We start from the raw sequence: 25,273 nt of genomic DNA, 5'->3' as shown, positions 1-25,273 counted from the left end.
TGGAACAGTCGGACACACATACACACATACACACACACACACACACAGACAGACACACTAACTGCAAAGACTCCCATTATGTGCTTCGCACATGGGAGTCAAAAAATGACGTGCATCAAGGTCCTATTATGTTTAATGTATGTACCAAATTTGAACAAAATCTGTCCATGCATAACTGAGATCCGGGTACGAAATGGTGAAAATGTGCGATTTTGATGCATTTTCGGCCTTAAAATGGCCGCTATTCGGCTATCCTTAATGGGATCATGAAAAATATGGATGTGCATATGTCCCATATAATGTGTGATGTATGAGTGAAGTTTGAACTTAATCGGTCCATGCATGTTCGAGATACAGGTACGCACGCACGCACAGGGCAAAACATAAGTCCCCGTTTTCGGGCTACGTTCGAACGAGGACTAAAAAGGGTTGCTAAGGTAACGAGGCAGTTCAGTGCGTGACTTGGGTCAAACTTCGGTCAACACACACTTGATGTCAGCATCGCCGCGTAGCAAGTTTCGCAACTTACTTGAAATTGTGCCCCAAAATGATGTCGACGATCACTCAATTGTCGCAGCGCATGTTGTACCAAGTCCATGATACACCCCATTTCGACTTTGGCTTGCTTTTCCTTCTTAGTGCATGTTCTTGTTCACGTAAATGCGACCTCAACAATGTATTAAAACACTTTGAATTTATACTTATGCGTGATTATATTTGGTCTACGCGAAACATTAATCTTTCTAAACATTTTCTGAGACATGGTCATGATATATATTCACAAAATAATGCGATCATATTTTATATTATGTTGATCTCTACGTCTTTCTGGATCGTTTTGTGATTTTATTCCAAGGCTCAGGCAAATAAAATAATGTCAACTATTATAGACTAGTTTCCTAGATTTGGTTTAATTTTTCATTAGAACTTTGTCATCCTTTTAATTTCCCAGTTCTTTGTGTTCATTAATGGTCTTGACAATAAGTGAATTGCTGTGCGAGCCCACCGTGGAAGACCGCGGTCAGCCGGCGTCATGGAATCTATGCATAAATTTGCATAAAATGCGGTTGACCGGTGAGCACCCACCACCACCGCGGTAATGACCGCGGTGCGCTGCCTGTTTGATTTCCTACTCTTCCCTTATTTGTTGATAAAATATGTTAGAATGATAAAGTGAAAATTTATTTGTATGTTGTGGAATTCTACATTATATACTGGACAGTTTATGCTTGGTTCTTGCTTTAACTTCTTTATCTATCCCAGTAACATGAACTTGATGATTGCTTACCTGAAAGAAGCCTGGAGGCATGGGGCCGCCTGGCATTTCATTTGGTGGCATTTGGCCTAACACGGGACTAGGAGTCGCTGCACTCTGCAATAAAAACAAGAGTAACAAAACATTTCACACAGGCATATGATGATGCCATAGTAGTAATAGTGACAAGGCAGGTGAGGTGGGCAATATCAAATAGTGACAAGGCAGGTACGGTGGGCAATATCAAATAGTGACAAGGCAGGTACGGTGGGCAATATCAAATAGTGACAAGGCAGGTACGGTGGGCAATATCAAATAGTGACAAGTCAGGTGTAGGGCAATATCAAATAGTGACAAGGCAGGTACGGTGGGCAATATCAAATAGTGACAAGGCAAGTGTAGGGCAATATCAAATAGTGACAAGGCAAGTGTAGGGCAATATCAAATAGTGACAAGGCAAGTGTAGGGCAATATCAAATAGTGACAAGGCAGGTACGGTGGGCAATATCAAATAGTGACAAGGCAGGTACGGTGGGCAATATCAAATAGTGACAAGGCAGGTACGGTGGGCAATATCAAATAGTGACAAGTCAGGTGTAGGGCAATATCAAATAGTGACAAGGCAGGTACGGTGGGCAATATCAAATAGTGACAAGGCAGGTACGGTGGGCAATATCAAATAGTGACAAGGCAGGTACGGTGGGCAATATCAAATAGTGACAAGGCAGGTACGGTGGGCAATATCAAATAGTGACAAGGCAGGTACGGTGGGCAATATCAAATAGTGACAAGGCAAGTGTAGGGCAATATCAAATAGTGACAAGGCAAGTGTAGGGCAATATCAAATAGTGACAAGGCAAGTGTAGGGCAATATCAAATAGTGACAAGGCAAGTATGGTGGGCAATATCAAATAGTGACAAGGCAAGTATGGTGGGCAATATCAAATAGTGACAAGGCAGGTACGGTGGGCAATATCAAATAGTGACAAGGCAGGTACGGTGGGCAATATCAAATAGTGACAAGGCAAGTATGGTGGGCAATATCAAATAGTGACAAGGCAGGTACGGTGGGCAATATCAAATAGTGACAAGGCAGCTACGGTGGGCAATATCAAATAGTGACAAGGCAGGTACGGTGGGCAATATCAAATAGTGACAATGCAAGTACGGTGGGCAATATCAAATAGTGACAAGGCAGGTGTGGGGGCAATATCAAATAGTGACAAGGCAAGTACGGTGGGCAATATCAAATAGTGACAAGGCAAGTACGGTGGGCAATATCAAATAGTAACAAGGCAAGTATAGGGCAATATCAAATAGTGATAAGGCAAGTGTGGGGCAATATCAAATAGTGACAAGGCAAGTGTAGGGCAATATCAAATAGTGACAAGTCAGGTGTAGGGCAATATCAAATAGTGACAAGTCAGGTGTAGGGCAATATCAAATAGTGACAAGGCAGGTATCAAATAATCAGGTCATACTAATCACATACATGATTTGGAATTATCAACAGTACATAATGTTTGGCTTTGTATAATAGTAACGAGTAAAATGAGTGGGGTTCAAACCAATCATGCATCATACATGAACAAATAAGTAAACTACAATAGAAACACTGAAAGACCATCCACCTGGTGTCAACTACCAGATAAATATGAAATGGGGATAAGCTTTGTTTCATACATGTAATACTGTGTCAAAATAGCTTTCATTTTATCAAATACATACATGTGGTAAAACAACATCTCGATTGCTTGAAAATGAACTATTGTTATTTTTACCAACAAAAATTTATTTCCATTTGGATAGAATTATATGATGTGACAGATCACCATGTGCTGTTTACTGAGCTTTACATGTATTACAAAATATGAAACAAGCAACAAATGGAGCTAATAACTTGCATAAAGCATGTAACTCACTAAATGGCCATTTACAATTCATGTAGAACTCAAGAGTTTAACAACACTTTGCCAATAACTGTGTTGAGAGAGCCAAATAAATGGACTGAAAGAATGCCTTTATTGTGACATGCTTGTGTTACATGTGAACAATCACAGCTAGAACAGGCTGTTACTATGCAGAAAGGATTAATAAAATCCATTTACAAATCTGCATAATAAACTGGACAGTCTTTCAGATAAAAGAGAAAGATGAAATATAAAAATAATAAACAGGGCCAAGAGATTAACAAGGTTAATAAAATATAAAACCAAACTGAATTATTAGTACATAGTCCATATGCATTTAAATACAAACTCCTGAATTTTGTGAATTTAGTTTTGACACTTTTGTGTCATAAACCACTGCATCAACAAGTGGCAAATTAGTGGGAAATTTAGCCACATATGAGAAGCAAACTATGTCATAAGATATTAATGTGTATGCTTATGTTTCCAAAAACATTCACTTTATAATAAATCCATTTACATTTTCCAGTTATTATTTTATCACAAAAGTAATCAAATAATAAGAACTTTGAATTGTACATTTTGGTTTTGTGGATAAACCGGATATTAGATGAAATAATGACAGTTTATTAATAAATATGGATTGAAACAATACAATTGTTACCTGCAGTCTATAGGGAAGTTTAGGCATAATATTGAACTTTATGAATTGGCACATAGCATAATTTATAACAAAACTAGGGACACCTAAACGGTATACTTCCTAGTCATAAGCTGTTAAACACCACTGGTATAATATATGTGGGGGTATACAAACCATACTTAACAGCCACTACACTAATAAAGTCCAAGTCAGTAGGAGGGCCAGCATTGACTGGAACACCATAATGATCATTCTTTCCCATAAATGATTGTCTTTTCATGTATTTTTAGAATTCAGATACCTTTATTTTTTTTTTAACTCTAAATGTTTAAAACGTATTATTTCACAGAAAAAAATATATATTAAAAGTGACTAAAAGACCACACCAGATCCAATATTGTTTTGAATATAAAATGACTGACACGCTAATACTTGCAATAATGACTCAATGCATAACTTACATGCTGATAATTCAAGACATTGACCTGATTACAGAGTGTCCCCTCATTGAAAATAACAATGGTTGCAACCCAGTCATCCCACTAGTTTGTACATGCCACCTCAGACCAGTTAAAAAAACATTGAAATTAAAACCTATGTTACCAAATCCATATTTTTTTTAGAAAAACCATGACAAAATAGTGTACTAGTTATTGAACATTAATACAGCTTTATATATTAAAGTGATATTATTTTTATAAGCAATAACAACCTTTTTTCCCCGTTTGTAATACAAGTGATATTATTAAGCTAATCAGCAAATTTTAATAATAACTATGGCTGCATTGTGTATTTATATTCAATAACAATGGTATATTTTTAAATAGATAATATAGATAGGTTAAATTACAATTTTACTGAGTATACACATTTTTATTGGAGTAGGGATAAGAACCAAATTTGTTGATTTGTAAATATAAACAAATCGAAATATAATACATTCCAATACAACTAGCCTTTCCAACCTAGAAACTGATACAGTGTAGAGCTAATGAAATAAATATGGCTACAAGATATCTATCTGGTTTTAACACAAGCAAACACGTGGGGGGGGGGGTTAGGTTACACTACAATATATATGAAAATTATCAACTGGCAACATAATGATATAAAACAACACCGGATGCAGCTGTTTACAGCAAAATATAAGTCACATTTAGTTTGGCAGTTTATTCAGATCAGAAGGTAGACTTTCTAGATTTTAGTTGCCATGCCAACACTAATCTCTATTATGCATAATTCTGAAAGGCCATTAATCCTGTGTTAGGTCATCCTATCTTGCATTGCTAAGTCCCATAATATGTCTCCAATATAAATCAAATGCAATCAAACATTTAAACATTTTTTTCATTGAATATGTAATTTTCTTGCATTCTGAAATTTTTTTCAACTAATATTTAAGATCTGATTTTATTTCTCTAGACTGGTAAAGACAATGACAAATAAAAAAATATTTCTCAGAAAGAAAATATTATACTCATTTTGCAATAGTCATAAATACATAAATAGAAAATTCTTTTTAGAAAATTCTGAATAATAAAAAGACTTCAATGAAAGAGTGTGGATGATGTTATAGCTGAGAGGCCAACAAGCAGATAATACTAGCGTTTTTCATTGCATGGCCAAACAATGAGACCACTTAAGTTACTGATGGTTTTTACAATATTCAGGCAGTCATCTGAATAAACTTGTTGACAAATTAACCCTAATGCAAACGATTTATAAATTCTTTTGATAACGCCATGACAACAGTCGCTTGACTCCAGGCAGCATGCTAGCCTCCAGGCAAGTTTAACTCAACAAAGAAATAGATGAAAATCTTGGAATATTTGTGGCCCAAATTATAACATTGACAAATAATGACAAGCTAGAGGGTATGATGCCTGCTCTCAGGAAAACTACAATGAAGGACAATTTTGGGAATACTAAATAACCATTCTACTGGCACTCAACCAGTATGAACCAACTTTTTTTTCTGTATTATTCACAATATTTTTAATAAAAATTTTGAAAAGTTCAGCACTGTGTTTTTTAAATTTAAATGTCAACTTTTTTCCCATTTTCGTGAAAATTGATTTTTTACTTTTATTTTACCTTTAATAAAAAAAAATGTTGATGCATACATTTCTAACCGACATGCAGAGTAACTATAAATATTTGTTTTTTTAAGACCTAATGTACCAATGAACAAGGATTTGAAATATTTTAGTTATGCTAAAACTTGAATTCAACTCTGAATAATTGATAAATCACCAAAACAGTAGGATGCATTTAAATATGTCATTTTTCTAACGATGAGTTTAACAAACATTGTTATACAAACATAGCGTTAACAGTTTAATTTTCACTTCTCCAAATCTTGACAATTTCAGCATTGTGCAAATCTTGACTATGGTACTATCAAATTTTGTAGTATTCACTGACTGGTGAAAATTTCTCTTTTGAACTTGACATTAATGCCAATAAAGCAACAAATCGTGAAAATTTCACAACAGAATTCAAATGGTTTACTGTATTCAGCTTCATGGGCCCCCAAATATTATAGACAAAGATAATGGTTTCTATATGATTGAGTGGATTATTCAGCTTCCCTACCTCAATACCAGACATGCAGAGAAACAAGTTTTTATTTGTGACAAGGACATACGGAATATACTTATTTTTCCCAAGCATGACTGAATATGAATTTTGAAGTATTTAATAGGCTTTCCAGGAATTTGCAATAAATATAAACTACAAAAATCAGTGTATTTGCATTTTCTTTATAGTTGCTTCTGAATGGTATGAATAATTTAATAAAGCTTGACAGATTTATTAGAGGTGAGCACAACAAATTTTTACCAAAGAAATATAAATCTTTGCAAAACAAAATATTTGTTTTAACAAACATGTAGAAATGTCTAGTCAATGTAACTTGATTTGCTAAAAACCCATGAAAGCAACCTTCAAACATGCATACACATGGCTAAATCTAAATCTTTAATACTGTTAAAAAATAACATGTACCCAGTATATGATAACTCAAGCAACAAAATAGAAATTTATTTCTTGTTAACAATACTCCAAAATACACCAGAGTAACATGTATATTTAAGAATGACAGAACACACAGAGCCAGACATTAATACAACTCATCACTAGAATATGGCGTTAATATTGTTGGGAGAAAGTGGCCGTTACAGCACCATTAATGGACTCAGTCAAGCATGCAATCAAATCCGAGTCTCAACAACAAACACTTATATCAGGGTTATAACAAAGTGGCTCAAATTAACTACACATCCTGATGTGAGATTACACAGTATTATAAGCGACCTGAATGTACGTACATGTCAGACAACCTCCATAGTCAGGTTTAAACACCTGTCAACTATATTGCAGTGACATGCATCAGAGAGGGCTAAACAAAACGGGCTAAACAACTTTTGCTTTTTGTCTTAGGAATGTTTATTTTTGTTTGCATTAATATCCCAAAATGATATCTACCAATGGAAGAGAAAAAATAACATTTCCCTATTCTACTGTATGTGGCACATTTTAGCGGCATGCAAAGTAAGCATAATGAGATGCAAAACCTTTCATTGGCCTAAAATCTTTTTATTTTGCAGGCAGCATTTACAAAAATGACACACTGAACTGGAGAGGATAATTCACTATAGGTAATTACAGAGTCAGTTATTTTGTATTTTCTATATTTGGACAGAATGTTTATTGAATCCCAGATTGACCTTTATTGCTTCTAATATTTCTCATAATTTTATCATGCCAATTCTAGTTACTGATTATCAGCTAGTTTGAGGTAAATGAACAGAAATCAGTAGTGATGGTATTAGTAAAACAAGCAGCCTGTCGGCTGAGATAGCTCCGCTGTTAGCAATGCACATTTCAATTAAAGAACTGAAGATATCATTAGAAAATGAACAACATGTATAGTATTCAAAGCATTCGGACTTGCCGTTTTCAACAAGAAATCAAAAATACCACTTTTTACCAAAAATATTCATTAAAATTTGATAATTGAAGATATCATCACGAAATGAACAAATCTGAGAAAGGTCCACATGTAGTACCTATATACGCAATATCAAAGCAATCGGACTTGCAGGTTTCAACATAGACCTTAGAGAACAGGTCTATGGTTTCAACAAGAAGTCGAAAATACCACTTTTTACCAAAAATTAAAAAAATATTCACAAAAATTAAAGAATTAAAGATATCATCATGAAATGAACAAATCTGAGAGGTCTACCCAAGGTACATATACACCAAGTATCAAAGCATTCAGGCTTGTAGTTTAAGAAGAATTCGAAGTAAAACATTGATACGGACGATGAACGTCTGACAATCACTCATTCGATAAGCTCTGCTCCACAAAGTCAACAGCAGAGGTAACAATGTCACTTTTATTGGGACAACCAACATTATATCATGGAACATTGTGTCCAAGTAGAAGAAGTTATGTTCTATGTTCAAATTTTGCTTGGACAAAGGTGCTAACAAATGTCATAAATTAAGAAAGGAAAGCGTCTAAAATGCAAAGATTTCCATAATTATAATTATTTTTAAGGCCATATTCAAAATGTCAGTCAGAAAGTTTTTAATGCAACTGGACTTGATGAAGATTTCAAAACTCAATAATATTATCATAAGAAAAATTATTACTGAATTTTTTTTTTATATACAAAACATGAACCATAAAGTTTTGTCCAAAAATAACTTTTCTACATACAGTATTTGATCTAATAGAAATAAAACCCACCTAAGAAATTTAAGCAAGTATATGCAAAATATCCTTGGATATTTTATGTGGTCGAAACATTATACCATATTTTCTCTATTAAAAGTGCATATTCAATAGAAGTACATATATGTGTGAACCCGAAATCACACGTCTAATTCATATAAGTGCTTGTGCTACTAATAGAGCTAAGACAGTAATGTAATTTTTTGAAGACCTATGAAATGTGATAGATCACAAAGCAACATCAGTGAGATGCAAACAATTATGCAAATTAATACAGTACAATTATGCAAATTAGATAGATGAATTCAGAGAGGCTTGGAGCTCAAGGGGTGTTGTTACAAGTTATTCTATTCTGCCCAATTGATACAACAATTAGTTAGAAATAAACCAGCAGCCACTATGAATAAAATGATTTCCTCTTAATTACCTTCTATAATTTACTTATTTGATAGACTATATAATCAGATGCCAGGCAGCATATTAAGACCAGCACTTGTTTATCATAAAATAACAAGACTGGATAAATGTACTTAACACAAGAATTTCCTGAAATCTGCTATTTCTTGTGAATTATTAGTTTCAAGTTCAAAGAAAAACTTGGTGTTCATATCTTGACAATTTAAAATGGTTGCCAGAATAGAGCTGAATAATACAATGAAATCAGAAAATCATTATTTCCATGGAAACAAGTTAGGGTAACCCTCTCTTTGCAGTTTATTTGATGGAATTCTTCACTGAGTAAAATTACATTTTGTAATACATTTGCATTATGGTTAAGGATTGAAGATTAAACCCAAAATGAACTCATTTTTAATAACTTCATGTCCACAAATGCCTAGCTTTCAATGGATATAAAATTACACTATGACATCAATATTAGCCTGACCAATTTATCTTCTCTGTTTCAGAAGACTGAAGAAAAATCTCTTCAGTGAACAAATGAGCATCTCTATACATTGGTGAAAAACTATTAGCTAATTGTATGTCAAGGTCAATGACCCCAGGTTTTTATTTCAATCAGTGTTGAATGAATACATAATAAAATTCAATGAATCTATTACATTTACATATCAAAAGATAGCTTTACTTCAACTTTAAACAATGCAAGTTTTAATTAAGTACAAGGCCAACTTTATATTGGAAACTGACAATTTTTAACATGTTTTTATTAAATTGAAAGAAAAAATAAGTCAAACTAAAATTATTTTCAAATATTGTACAATAAAAAAAATTTGTTTGATGTATCTGGTTGGTTAGCTCCATAAAATAATAGACTAGTTACAATCTATAACCTGTTCTATCTGACTAGCTGGCTCTACATAATATAGTAGTTGACCTATAACCTCAAATCAATTGATGTGATTTAAAAATAAATGAAAATAAAGCATATGTTTTCAGCGATTTAAATACAGGAATCATATTTTGAAATGGTAGATAAATTTAAATTGACACATTAGTACTAATATGAATGTTGAAGGTCATAAAGTCTGGGTAGTGGTAGCCAACTAATTATGTATATAGGTAGCCAAATAGCTTTTAGTACGAGTTCAATTTTTGTAAATTTAACCACCAAAATACTAGTATTCTTAGTGATATGGCATGCTGTACCAAGAAACCCAGGATCTAACATTTAAAAGTACTGTTTTAGTGCATATTGTTATACAGCACAAAAAGGTCATGACCCAAGCATCAGTTTAGTATCTGGAGTGTTGTATATATTGATTCAGCCTTGACAAGTATTATGGGATATTGGAGTGGGAGGAGCTATAGGGGTCTGATGGTGATGATGTGTAGGACTCCCTAGGTACATAGTAAATTTAACCAGGGGCATCCCAAATTCTTGTTTTCTCACTTAGTATGTATTAATGAACTGATAATTTATTAAAAGTTGTATTTTTAACTAATTAAAGAATTTGTGAATTTATTCAACACCATTTTTATTTTAACAGCAATTTATTTATTTATTTATTAACACACAACATCCCCCGGAGGGGATGAAAAGGGTTACAAATCAAATATTAGTAAAAGAAAAATAACCACATAAAAAGTAAGGGAACAAAAAGGCATAAAAAAAAAAAAAAAGATAATAATTTGAATACAAGGAATGTATTACTGGCTTAGTTTATGTAGGTGCTGCTGTCTTGTATTAAAACAGTTTTTTAAATATTGCGCTAAAGGAATAGACATTTTCTCGTCACTTAGTAATGATATGAATTTATTTTCATTACTAAATATTTTTGTTTCACAGATTCAGCAGATAATAGTCATAATTGAAAATCATATCATATACCCCTCTTCCTCCTCCCCACCCAAACCCTCTATGCCACAGCCGAGAGCGACTACAAGATCTGCTATATATGACTAACATAGGAAAGCCTTAGCCAACAAGCTAACTTTACTCCTGAGCACACAGCTAACTATTGGCTCTTCCAACAGCTGCTACTATTCCCTGTGGATAAACAATTAGTCAATTAATGTTGATGCATACCAGTAACTACCATTGAACTATGTCCATATTCTAGCCCTCCCAGTGGATGAATAAAAAGAAATTGCATTTAGTCTTGCTAGAAAAAAATACTTATCACTTAATAATTCTGATGAGGTGACAATGGTTTTATTGATTGTTCAAGTAGACGACTGCAACAAGTACAGCATGTAGAGCCAAGTCAATCTATTGTAAAAGCTGATATATCAATTATGACTTTTTAACAAAAATTCATTAGAGCATACAAGTGGAGGAGGGGGAGGGAGAGGGAGGGGGTTCCAATGAATTGTTAATAGGGGGAACAAAACAACATTTGCTGACCGTAGGGGAACAAAAAACAAAACCATGGGTCAAATTAAAATTGGCCAATATTATGAGTTCAATGCTGCCACTGACAATTAGTACATCCAATACCAACACAATAACACACCACAATAGCCTCCTACCAGCAATGTTTAATAACTAAACTAACTTATTACGAACGACTGAATTGACATTTTAGGTTCATGTTGTATTTATTTATTAAAGTTTTAGGTGATAAGTAATTTATTGAAAACTGATGGATTCAATATTTAAGGTCGATTTCCCCAACACAAACAAAAACTATTGCACAACACTGAAACACTGCCCTCTAGAGTCATAACAGAAGATGGATATTTTTCTTAACTATTAAAGTAGTAATACGATATCATTATTCATTTAATTGCAGGTTTGACTTTTCATCGCAATTGTTCTGGCTGTCATTTCACTATATCTTAATGTCACGAGATACTTCTATGTAATTAATTGTCTTTTCAGTTACTTTCTTTAAACAGTTCAGTCTGAGTATAAGTGTAACTCAACTCCAAAGCTGACTATCAGTTGACTTTGTCTTTTCATTATAAAGTTATACTCTTAAAAGTACTGTAGTCATCAATAATTTCAACCTTTTTTTTGTAACTATGTGGTACTATTTTGAAAGTGAGGTAATTTCTAATTTTGATTAGTCTTGTGGAAACATGTTAGATTAGAGAACAAAATATTCAGCACTAAATTCAGATCAGTACAAAAAAACAAATGAACATTCACACTAGCATTTCAATGCAAACATTTTTATTCAGTTTTTGGTATGTTAAAATCAATTCAAGAATGAGTGTTACAGACTTTGTCCGAACTTGAAAAGTCATCTTTTTTTGTGATATGAAATGACATTACACAAGTCACAGGTCACAGGAGGAGATGAATGGAATAATGACTATAATATTAAGAAGAACAGGTTGTCATGGTGATAACTATAGGGCAATGCTATCAACAATGTTGATTATCCAGTTCAACTCGAGTCGAGTCAAACAGACACTAACAGTGACCTTTGAACTATTAATCATAAAGGAATAGATAACTAATTACCATATTTGGAAACAAGCCAAGAACAAAGTATTGCCTGATTGGCTCCTGCTAAGGCCACTCATTGGCTTCAAAGGGGTCCGATTGGTTAATGCTACCTAACTTCCCATCATTTTTTCAAGAAATCCACAAATCAATCCTCAAAGTGCACATGCGAAAAAAAATGTGCAAATCTGTGACAAGTGCAAAAATAAAAATCACTAAATATGACAATATATTTTTGTATTTGAGAAATAAACTTTGCTATGAATCAAACCCTTGAATATACTCCACTGCATTTCCCCATAGAGATACAACTATGGTTGTCATAGTTACTGTTGGCAAAGAAACAAAACAACCGCATGATCAACTTCCTAAGACCAAAATGCTATTATATTAATAGACCACCTACTAACTGCATCCCAACTATAACTAATTTTCATTGTTTTATTTTTGTATGTTTGTTATTTTGCATATGTTTGTTATTTTACACGACTGAAATTGTCTAAAATATTGTAAAAGTAACTGCAAAAATTTAATATGAAAACATTTCTGTATACAATACAAGTTTTTATGAAAAATTAGCGACACATACTGCTTGGCAAACTAACAAGGAAGAAGCATTCAACGTCAAGTACCACAGTTCATTTTTATAAATATGTAAGGACACAAAATTGAATGTGCACTCATTAACATGTTTGCTATGACTGCAAGATAGATTTATTAGAAAATCTGTTGCCATCTAACATAGCACAATGCTAGCTACAGGGTCTTGTACATTTTTTTTTACATATCTGATTTGTTTTTTTGAAAAAAATACGAATATAAAGGAATACCAATAAACAAGTAACACCTAAAAGTCCTGCGCACAAATTGGCTTCCAAAGAGAATGAGGTTGAAACAAAAGAATTTATGAAGCCCTAAAAACACAAGGTACAGTAGCTTCCTAGTTCTTGCAACTTTTAAATATGTTTACCAAATACTTTTATTTGAAAATGCAACTTCGAAAAAAATAATATAATTTTTTTTTCAAGTAAAATATTATATTAGCAGCAACTTAAACATATATATTACAAAATACTGTAGTGTGCTCCCAATTATTCTTACTTGTAGTTAAAATGTAGGGACATGTGCATCTGCATATTTCATCAAATGTCTTTGCTGCCAAAAAAAAATATTTTTATTATAAATCATACTTTATTCATACCAGAATAAAAAAAATTTTGAGAATTGTTTGAAGTTATATACGTACATGTACATCAACTAAAATCAATGATTTTTACCAGTGGGTTAAAATTATTCGAGATTACATGTGACAGAACACATAAGCAACTGCTGAGGTCATGAAATATAACCAGATGCCACAGAATTTATTGGTCATTGCCATGGTAACCAGTAAACTCTGTTGAACCTATATAAGACTCAAAATAAGATTTTTAAATTGTTACAAGCTTATACATTAGTGAGAATCAAAGGCAACACAAACTCAAATTTAAAACATGTATCAAAATAATGAATTATGGAGGGATGACAATGTGGTCCTTCAAGATTTTTATAACTGACTTAAAGCAGTTTGGTTGTCATAGAAACAAAGTTGTCATATTTTAAGCCAGAATTTTGCTGCAATACACCACATGATTGACATGGTCTATCTCTGTAGCATGTTTGCAAAAAGTGCTAAACATCTGCTGCTACAGCAACACAGACAGTTCAGTATACAGACAGTAGATTTTATAGAATCTGCCCTTGTCATCACAACTGACCAACCATTTGGTTTATTAGCTTAATGAATTGTATAAAAATTAAATAGGTGTGTATTATAAGAATAGAAACACAAATGTTCTATTGTCCCCAAAATGACCCCATTCCACTATGGCATTAGGTTCGGATACTGTAGACAGAATTTCAAACAGAATGATTACAGCAAATTTTCTAAATCATACATTTGCATACATAGAAATAATCTCACAATAAAAACATTACCATATCACAACAAGTGTTACACAAACAACTGTTGAAATCTCTTGTTTGATAAAAGACACGATTAAAAGGTGAATGTTGGAATACCATATTTGCTCTAATAGAAGTGATCTCCAATAGAAAAAAAACCAGCAATTGTATTCACTTTGTCTTAATGGTTTATATAAATGCGACTTATGACCATAAAACCCACCTCAGTAATTTAAGCAAGCACAAGCAAAATATCCATAACTACCGATACGTTATTTTTAACAGCAGATCAAAAGTTGATACTGTATTTGCTCTATTAAAAGTGTATTTCCAATAGAAACGCACTTAAACCTAGAATCACCTTTGTGGTATACTGAATCATTAAAATATTTTTGCCCCTAGAAGAACCTCTAATTTACATAAATGCATGGACTAGTAAAAACAAATGCAGTACTTGGCTTTCCCCAACATAATTTAGCAACATTTTAACTAGCATTATTTCTCAAAATTTTTCCAAAGAGAAAACATACCAGTATACATTTAATTTTACTATATAAAAATGGAATGCTAAATAAGAAAGCCATAATTCAAAGTAGGTGTTTTTTTATTTACTATACTAAATGTTGATAACACTCAAATGCAACCTGTTTCTGTACTACTGGTTTTTTCTAATTGTGAACAAATTAATTAATGGCTTTAATTAATTACTTTTGGCTTGAATAATCCTATCTAAATCTATTTTATTGTCATTAAAACAAGTCCAATACATAGAAATCTTACTTTACAGACAACTTAATGTTAACCCAAGGAGTTTAAGGATTGCAACACATAAGCATGGCTAAACCATTTTCTATAAGGGGTGAGGTACTGTGAAATCGAATTAATCACAGATCTATACACATACAGCTGAATGTAAGGACAAAGTTAGTCAATTAAACCACAAAATACCTTAATAATTATACTAGAATTTTGTTTTAATACAGATCCTTAGATTTAATTAAATAAATAATTATCACAATGAAAATGTGAGAAGTTACTAATCCAGTATGAACACCAACTATCAGCACCTCACCATAAACTATGTTACATTGTGATAGACACCACAGCCAATAATTTTCCCTTTACTTGCCAAGAAGCCTATTTTGGCTATTAAAATCTTTTTTCAACAGTACCATCAATTGGGCATCTTCTATCCTTCCTGAATCATTCTGCCTTTATTACTGTATTCTAATTTGGCTCATTATACATTCAATGTACACAGGAAGTAAACATTTGCATATCGTTATTCAGCCACCTTGTTTACAAACAAAGACTCCAGTATTATCAAAGCGTCACTCAGAAGTTACTCAGAAAGTGGTAACAAGCCAAATTAGCATGGCTATATTTTTTATTATAAATTCAGTATGTATTTTTGAGATCCCTATGTTGAATGCACATGTACCATGTGTACGTACGGTTTGTTGCATCAAATGATTTCTGTTTGTTTGTATAAGGTTTATTAGAACTCTACTTTCAATAGAATAGGAAGAAACTCTGTGAATGAGGTGTTATAATTAGACCACTGTCTTCATCATCACAGTCTAATAATACTGCTATCTTGCCTTGTTACGACTTCCCTACTAATTTTGTACGTGTCTGGGCTTCTCTTCTCTTTGACATTTTTCTTTAATTTTTAACTTGGAACGTAGATTTTGTACCTTATTGCACCCCAAAACAAGTAAATTTTGTGATGGTAAATTCAGCAAGGAGCAGAAAAAATTAAACTATCAATAATACAGGTACAAATCAGAAATTCTTTTGTTATTTTACATGTCCACATGGATTTAATTTAGCAAATTTTACTTACCAGAGAAAATAGCGGAATTAAAAACTAATAAATTATTTACATTATTAATGCATTTACAATATCAGTTTTTAAAGAAAATAAATACTGAAGCATTTTGCATACTGTAAAAAACTTTTGCTCAACCAAATGAATTCTTTTCAGCGAAAATTAATTCCAGCTAAATAAAGTATTTTACAGTCGACACTTTATGTGCATAGAAACATGGTGACAAAAGATGGTACTGTAATTTGAATATCACATTTTAATTTGCATATTTTTGAAGGAAATGCATTACCAAATTTTAACCAGGATATAATGTATAGTTCTCAAGATATGATACATCAATAATCTTTCATCTAGATAATTAAATCATTATTTAATTTAATTCTTAAGACACGTGTAGGAAACTATGGCAATTGTTCTAAAACTTTATCTACACTAAAACATGGGAAATTTATTATGTTTATTCAATACAAACACAGTGAAATGATATACCATATTTGTCTTCAATTAGGCGCCACTTTATTGCACTTTCATTTCATGGTGGTGCTTATTTGTGATTAAAATTTGGGCAACTTTGTTTCAAATGGCGCTTATTTCAAGCACTTCAAGTTCTAGTACTGGTAACTGTTTCATCAAAACATTCTTGCTCTATTCTTGGTAATATTTTACATTACAGTCAGACGCTTAGTTACTGTAGCATTTATTTAAAATAGTAAGTAAATGACCTATTTTCTGAGTCTAGAAAGCAATACAAAAATTAGCATCCTTTAGAAAATTTTCACAGTTTGCCGTACGATCAACAGAAAAATAAAACAAACAATTGCTTCGCTTAGAAGTAAATGATCACGGTAGCGATATCCGGTCATGCTCCATTCCACAGTTATGATTATAACTCAGTAGTGATTATAATAATGTCCAAAAAGTAAAATTCAACTTAATTTTATCATAAGCGAATGATTCCGGCCGCATGTAAACATGCGATACAATATCAGCCATACTTCCTGTGTAGTTGACCTGGAACGTGTTCTTTGACAGGTCAAGTCATTAATTAACCAATCAAAATGCTGGATGATGCCAACGTGAATTACCAAGCTCATTTAAATAATGTATCAATGCAACACGGAAGAGATTTGCGGATGTTGGCAATGTTTTGGCTTTGATTTTGGTGGGAAAACTGCATGATTTTTTTTTTTTCAAATCAAGAAATTAGTTATTTTTGGAAAGTAAACCGAGTATTTAAAGAATAGTTTAACACTGTTTACTGTGATAACAGCTCATTTGAAACAGATCATTTTTCGCGTAGTTTTAATTTCATGTTTATGGACTTACTGCGAAGTTTGCTAAATTAAAAACCATGCGAATATTTTCTACTTCTACAGTAGACCAAAAGAGACATGTTTCAAGAGATTATAGACCGATTTCTTAATATTTGTTAAAAACAAAACCAAATTTTTTGCATAAAAAAGCCCATGGTACAGTAACAGTGAGGGGCGATCGCGTCTATTGCTCAGTCCATCTGCCTGCACCCAATTGACGATCACTATGTGCCAAAATTTCAACTCTTGTCTGACGTTCAATTAGGGTGGGAAATACAATGTTTTCGTAGCACTGGTGCCCAATTGAAGGTGGCGCTTAACTGAAGACAAATACGATAGATGCAAATGAACATTGATCTGCAATTATTTTGAGAAATGCAATACCATAAAGGAGAACTGCCAGTTATTAGCTCAACAGGTTTAGTTTCCAAAATATGATGTTTTTAAAAATTTACTTTGCAAGTTTGTGTAGAAATATAGATGACCCCCCATCATTATAGAAAGACTTACGAGTAGTTTTTTTGGTTTTAAAGAATAATAAAATATATTTTAAATAAAAAGTTTGAATGAGGATAATTTACAGTAGGGTCTGAAAGCAGTCTTAGACACAACCTATCGACAATTAAAGCCATGCTGCAAACGACAGAGTTAGCATTTAGAATGTTATCCCACTAATTAACACATTAGCAAAGCCATCACTCTTATTCAAACAAAGGATGTGATATCACACTAATCCAAATATTCTCATTCTTTGATATATAGAACCAGATTTTTTCAGTCATATTTAACTTTGAATTATTTAAATTACAGACACGAAGCACCCAGTGGACAAAAGACAGCATGTTGAAAGGTATGGAGCAGGTACCAGTGTGTGAGGACATTATGCAGACAAAGGAAATCGCCAAAGGGTGGATTCAGTATGCAGAAACAATGGAAGTCATTAGAGGGTGGATGGAGTCAGTATACAGAGACAATGGGAGTCATCAGAGGGTGGATGGAGTCAGTATACAGAGACAACTGAAGTCAACAGAGGGTGGAGTCAGTATGCAGAAACAATGGAAGTCACCAGAGGGTGGATGGAGTCAGTATACAGAGACAATGGGAGTCATCCGAGGGTGGATGGAGTCAGTATACAGAGACAACTGAAGTCAACAGAGGGTGGAGTCAGTATGCAGAAACAATGGAAGTCACCAGAGGGTGGATAGAGTCAGTATACAGAGACAATGGGAGTCATCCGAGGGTGGATGGAGTCAGTATACAGAGACAACTGAAGTCAACAGAGGGTGGAGTCAGTATGCAGAAACAATGGAAGTCATTAGAGGGTGGATGGAGTCAGTATACAGAGACAACTGAAGTCAACAGAGGGTGGAGTCAGTATGTTGAAACAATGGAAGTCACCAGAGGGTGGATGGAGTCAGTATACAGAGACAATGGGAGTCATCCGAGGGTGGATGGAGTCAGTATACAGAGACAACTGAAGTCAACAGAGGGTGGATGGAGTCAGTATGCATAAACAACTGAAGTCAACAGAGGGTGGAGTCAGTATGCAGAAACAATGGAAGTCACCAGAGGGTGAATGGAGTCAGTATGCAGAAACAATGGAAGTTATCAGAGGTGGATGGAGTCAGTATACAGAGACAACTGGTGTCAACAGAGGATGGATTCAGTAACAATACAAGTCACCAGAGGGTGGATGGATTCAGTATACAGAGACAACTGAAGTCAACAGAGGGTGGATTCAGTATGTTGAAACAATGGAAGTCATCAGAGGGTGGATTCAGTATGCTGATACAATGGAAGTCATTAGAGGGTGGATGGAGTCAGTATGCAGAGACAAAGTTAGACACAAATGAGCTACACAAGTTTGGGAAAGCTTAGAGAAAATGATATTGTTAACAATGATGAGGAAAGACAAGCTGACATCCATGCCTTCCGTTTTTATTACAAATAAATCAACACCAATGATTGCACATGGAAGGAAATAAATCACATACTGTCAACATTTCCTATAAACTGTGAAAACAAATTTCATTTTTATAGGGTGAGATTACAGATGATTGATTTATAGTTGTCAATTCTGTAAAGTATCCTCACTATTGCAAGAGTGATGGTTAATGCATCAAAACATGGAACCTTACTGGTCTTGGCTCCAAATGTGCAAAGTATAGCATACACTGAAAGGGGGACATGATGCCACAGGCTGCAGTTCAGTCATGCATAAATATAACAATGAAGAAACCATGGCTAAGGGCCACAGGTGCTTGTGTCTAATTTGGTCACCAAAATAAAGGAAGGTGTTCCGAAATGGTTTATGTAAACAGTTCATTCTCACATCTAAAGAAGCAACTATACAACTATATAGAAATCAAACAAGATAGTACCAGCATTTATAAACATAGTTCAACTATACATGTGGGAAGTGGAGAAGAGATGTTTGTAAAATATATTCTGGAACCATGACTGAATTTAACACAGTTATAAACATGTGGGCATCAGGATTCAATTGGTCATTTCATAATACACTAAATGTGCTAACTGAAATACCAACCCTAACTCTGACCTCATTAAGATAGAAAGACTATGCCCTGGTACTTAAAATTACACAATGGAAGGTATGACATATCAGACAATGCCATAGTTCCAGGAGTGAACACATTACATAGTACATAGTTACTTTATTTGGTTTCATTATTGAATAAAAATTACCAATACAAGTGTAAGATTGAAGGTACTCGCCCAAAAATAAACTACTTATATATATAGCTATCTGATTGAGGCAACAATGCAGCCATCACACTGTAGTGACCACAGGGGATTGTCTTAATGTGAAATATCAACAATATCATTACACAATAAATGTTTAATCCATGTTTACAAAGACTGGTCCATATACATGCACTTTTATGCTTGTGTTAAATGGAAAGCAATGGTAATGCCGAGAATGTACATGTCAGAATGGGAAAGACCATGGGACGAGGTGTGGGGGGTAAGACCATGGGACGAGGTGTGGGGGGTAAGACCATGGGACGAGGTGTGGGGGGTAAGACCATGGGACGAGGTGTGGGGGGTAAGACCATGGGACGGGTGTGGGGGGTAAGACCATGGGACGGGGTGTGGGGGTAAGACCATGGGACGGGGTGTGGGGGTAAGACCATGGGACGGGGTGTGGGGGGTAAGACCATGGGACGGGGTGTGGGGGGTAAGACCATGGGACGGGCTGTGGGGGGTAAGACCATGGGACGGGCTGTGGGGGGTAAGACCATGGGACGGGCTGTGGGGGGTAAGACCATGGGACGGGCTGTGGGGGGTAAGACCATGGGACGGGGTGTGGGGGGTAAGACCACGGGACGGGGTGTGGGGGGTAAGACCACGGGACGGGGTGTGGGGGGTAAGACCACGGGACGGGGTGTGGGGGGTAAGACCACGGGACGGGGTGTGGGGGGTAAGACCACGGGACGGGGTGTGGGGGGTAAGACCACGGGACGGGGTGTGGGGGGTAAGACCACGGGACGGGGTGTGGGGGGTAAGACCACGGGACGGGGTGTGGGGGGTAAGACCACGGGACGGGGTGTGGGGGTAAGACCACGGGACGGGGTGTGGGGGTAAGACCACGGGACGGGGTGTGGGGGGTAAGACCACGGCACGGGGTGTGGGGGGTAAGACCACGGCACGGGGTGTGGGGGGTAAGACCACGGCACGGGGTGTGGGGGGTAAGACCACGGCACGGGGTGTGGGGGGTAAGACCACGGCACGGGGTGTGGGGGGTAAGACCACGGCACGGGGTGTGGGGGGTAAGACCACGGCACGGGGTGTGGGGGGTAAGACCACGGCACGGGGTTGGGGGGTAAGACCACGGCACGGGGTTGGGGGGTAAGACCACGGCACGGGGTTGGGGGGTAAGACCACGGCACGGGGTTGGGGGGTAAGACCACGGCACGGGGTTGGGGGGTAAGACCACGGCACGAGGTTGGGGGGTAAGACCACGGCACGAGGTTGGGGGGTAAGACCACGGCACGAGGTTGGGGGGTAAGACCACGGCACGAGGTTGGGGGGTAAGACCACGGCACGAGGTTGGGGGGTAAGACCACGGCACGAGGTTGGGGGGTAAGACCACGGCACGAGGTTGGGGGGTAAGACCACGGCACGAGGTTGGGGGGTAAGACCACGGCACGAGGTTGGGGGGTAAGACCACGGCACGAGGTTGGGGGGTAAGACCACGGCACGAGGTTGGGGGGTAAGACCACGGCACGAGGTTGGGGGGTAAGACCACGGCACGAGGTTGGGGGGTAAGACCACGGCACGAGGTTGGGGGGTAAGACCACGGCACGAGGTTGGGGGGTAAGACCACGGCACGAGGTTGGGGGGTAAGACCACGGCACGAGGTTGGGGGGTAAGACCACGGCACGAGGTTGGGGGGTAAGACCACGGCACGAGGTTGGGGGGTAAGACCACGGCACGAGGTTGGGGGGTAAGACCACGGCACGAGGTTGGGGGGTAAGACCACGGCACGAGGTTGGGGGGTAAGACCACGGCACGAGGTTGGGGGGTAAGACCACGGCACGAGGTTGGGGGGAGACCACGGCACGAGGTTGGGGGAGACCACGGCACGAGGTTGGGGGAGACCACGGCACGAGGTTGGGGGAGACCACGGCACGAGGTTGGGGGAGACCACGGCACGAGGTTGGGGGAGACCACGGCACGAGGTTGGGGGAGACCACGGCACGAGGTTGGGGTAGACCACGGCACGAGGTTGGGGTAGACCACGGCACGAGGTTGGGGTAGACCACGGCACGAGGTTGGGGTAGACCACGGCACGAGGTTGGGGTAGACCACGGCACGAGGTTGGGGTAGACCACGGCACGAGGTTGGGGTAGACCACGGCACGAGGTTGGGGTAGACCACGGCACGAGGTTGGGGTAGACCACGGCACGAGGTTGGGGTAGACCACGGCACGAGGTTGGGGTAGACCACGGCACGAGGTTGGGGTAGACCACGGCACGAGGTTGGGGTAGACCACGGCACGAGGTTGGGGTAGACCACGGCACGAGGTTGGGGTAGACCACGGCACGAGGTTGGGGTAGACCACGGCGCGAGGTTGGAAGAGACCACGGCGCGAGGTTGGGGGAGACCCTGGCACGAGGTTGGGGGAGACCCTGGCACGAGGTTGGGGGAGACCCTGGCACGAGGTTGGGGGAGACCCTGGCACGAGGTTGGGGGAGACCCTGGCACGAGGTTGGGGGAGACCCTGGCACGAGGTTGGGGGAGACCCTGGCACGAGGTTGGGGGAGACCCTGGCACGAGGTTGGGGGAGACCCTGGCACGAGGTTGGGGGAGACCCTGGCACGAGGTTGGGGGAGACCCTGGCACGAGGTTGGGGGAGACCCTGGCACGAGGTTGGGGGAGACCCTGGCACGAGGTTGGGGGAGACCCTGGCACGAGGTTGGGGGAGACCCTGGCACGAGGTTGGGGGAGACCCTGGCACGAGGTTGGGGGAGACCCTGGCACGAGGTTGGGGGAGACCCTGGCACGAGGTTGGGGGAGACCCTGGCACGAGGTTGGGGGAGACCCTGGCACGAGGTTGGGGGAGACCCTGGCACGAGGTTGGGAGAGACCTTGGCACGAGGTTGGGGGAGACCTTGGCACGAGGTTGGAGGAGACCTTGGCACGAGGTTGGGGGAGACCTCGGCACGAGGTTGGGGAGACCTCGGCACGAGGTTGGGGGAGACCTTGGCACGAGGTTGGGGTAGACCTTGGCACGAGGTTGGGGGAGACCTTGGCACGAGGTTGGGGGAGACCTTGGCACGAGGTTGGGGGAGACCTTGGCACGAGGTTGGGGGAGACCTTGGCACGAGGTTGGGGGAGACCTTGGCACGAGGTTGGGGGAGACCTTGGCACGAGGTTGGGGGAGACCCTGGGTGGGAACAATGGCATTGCTGATTATGTTTGATTTGAGAAGTCAATGAACACTGGACTTCCCAATCTGATTAAAATCTGATGTAGTGTACAGGTCTTAATTATGTCGGCTAAAAACTTATTTTTATTTAATTTTTTTTATTACTTTTGTTATTAATGCCTTTTTATTTTACTTTAATTTTGTAATTTTGTTATAATTCCGCCCTACATACATCCGAGAGACGAGACCCACAATCGACGATTTTAGTCAACGAATCAGAGATGTTATGTACCTGATGACATCACTGGGCAGAGTCAGGTTGCACTCAAATGGCGGATTATACAGAGGTTACCAACGAAAACGATCTAGGAAATCACGGTTTATTTTTGTCAAATGCAACGAAAGTCGTCTTTTTTTTTATGTTTTCATTGTGGCTCAAATGGTTCCAGTAGTTATTTTGTGTAGTTTTTCCCCCCGAGAGTGACGATTTTCTTTCTACCAATTCGACCGAACACTGGTATCTTTTTCCAGTGACTTGCCCTGGGGACAGGTGATGTTTTGTTGATGACCAGGCTAAAATAGTCTACATTATTGAAGCCGTAGCTGTAAATATTCATCAACATTTTGTACATTATACAATAACTCTTTATTAAAGTATTTGAGCAGATTTGGACTGGGATAACATTCAACAAGCAGCCTGTCGGCTGAGATAGCTCCGCTGTTAGCAATGCACATGGCAATTAAAGAACAGAAGATATCATTAGAAAATGAACAAATCTGAGAGAGGTCCACATGTAGTACCTATATATGTAATATCAAAGCAATTGAACTTGTGGTTTTCAACAAGAAGTTGAAAATATCACTTTTTACCAAAAATTACAAAAATATTCACCAAAATTAGAGAATTGAAGATATCATTATGAAATGAACAAATCTGAGGGAGGTCCACATGTAGTACCTATATATGTAATATCAAAGCAATTGGACTTGTGGTTTTCAACAAGAAGTTGAAAATATCACTTTTTACCAAAAATGACAAAAATATTCACCAAAATTAGAGAATTGAAGATATCATTATGAAATGAACAAATCTGAGAGAGATCCACATGTAGTACCTATATATGTAATATCAAAGCAATTGAACTTACAGTTTTCAACAAGAAGTCGAAAATATCACTTTTTACCAAAAATGACAAAAATATTCACCAAAATTAGAGAATTAAAGATATTATTATGAAATGAACAAATCTGAGGGAGGTCCACATGTAGTACCTATATATGTAATATCAAAGCAATTGGACTTGTGGTTTTCAACAAGAAGTTGAAAATATCACTTTTTACCAAAAATTACAAAAATATTCATCAAAATTAGAGAATTGAAGATATCATCATGAAATGAACAAACCTAAGAGAGGTCTACCCAAGGTACATATACACCAAGTATCAAAGCATTCAGGCTTGTAGTTTTCAAGAAGAAGTCGAAAAAATAAAACATTGACACGGACGACGACGGACAATCACTCATAAGATAAGCTCCGCTCGACAAAGTCGACAGCGGAGCTAAAAATATAATGTATAGAAAGATTGCCCATAGAGTATTGCTACACTAAAAGTTGTAAGCAACCGCCTTTATATAAGGGGGGCTGTGATTGGCCCTTACTAACGCAAGATTTGAACGGGATTTACATAGGCATTGGATCAGATCCTTGTTGTCTTTCGCAGTTACCAAAAATTCAAAAAATAAATACTAGATCAAATACATAGAAAAGCCAAAACTAGGATCCTATTTTAATCAGATTGTGGGCTTCCTACATTATTAGCAATGACCTTGTAGTATTTGCCATCAAAGGGCAAGCGAGTAAGTGTTTTTACAATACTAAAATAAAA

At 37.4% G+C, this 25,273-nt stretch overlaps 1 protein-coding gene across 5 annotated transcripts in view; it reads right to left on the bottom strand.

The window, feature by feature from the left end:
* The window catches only part of LOC100374264 (single-stranded DNA-binding protein 2-like), a 92,420-nt gene that overhangs the window by 51,492 nt on the left and 15,655 nt on the right, over nucleotides 1-25,273 (bottom strand). For all 5 annotated transcript variants that reach the window (XM_085503037.1, XM_085503038.1, XM_085503039.1 and 2 more), the window contains exon 5: nucleotides 1,289-1,372. In XM_085503037.1, coding sequence (XP_085359163.1) covers nucleotides 1,289-1,372 — 84 coding nt within the window. The remainder of the gene's footprint in view (nucleotides 1-1,288; nucleotides 1,373-25,273) is intronic.

Source organism: Saccoglossus kowalevskii, chromosome 9 (genome assembly GCF_978046115.1).
Source record: "Saccoglossus kowalevskii chromosome 9, keSacKowa6.1, whole genome shotgun sequence".
Taxonomy (NCBI): Eukaryota; Metazoa; Hemichordata; class Enteropneusta; family Harrimaniidae; genus Saccoglossus; species Saccoglossus kowalevskii.
Note: the sequence above shows the minus strand (reverse complement) of the source record. Positions and strands in the feature narration are given on the sequence as shown.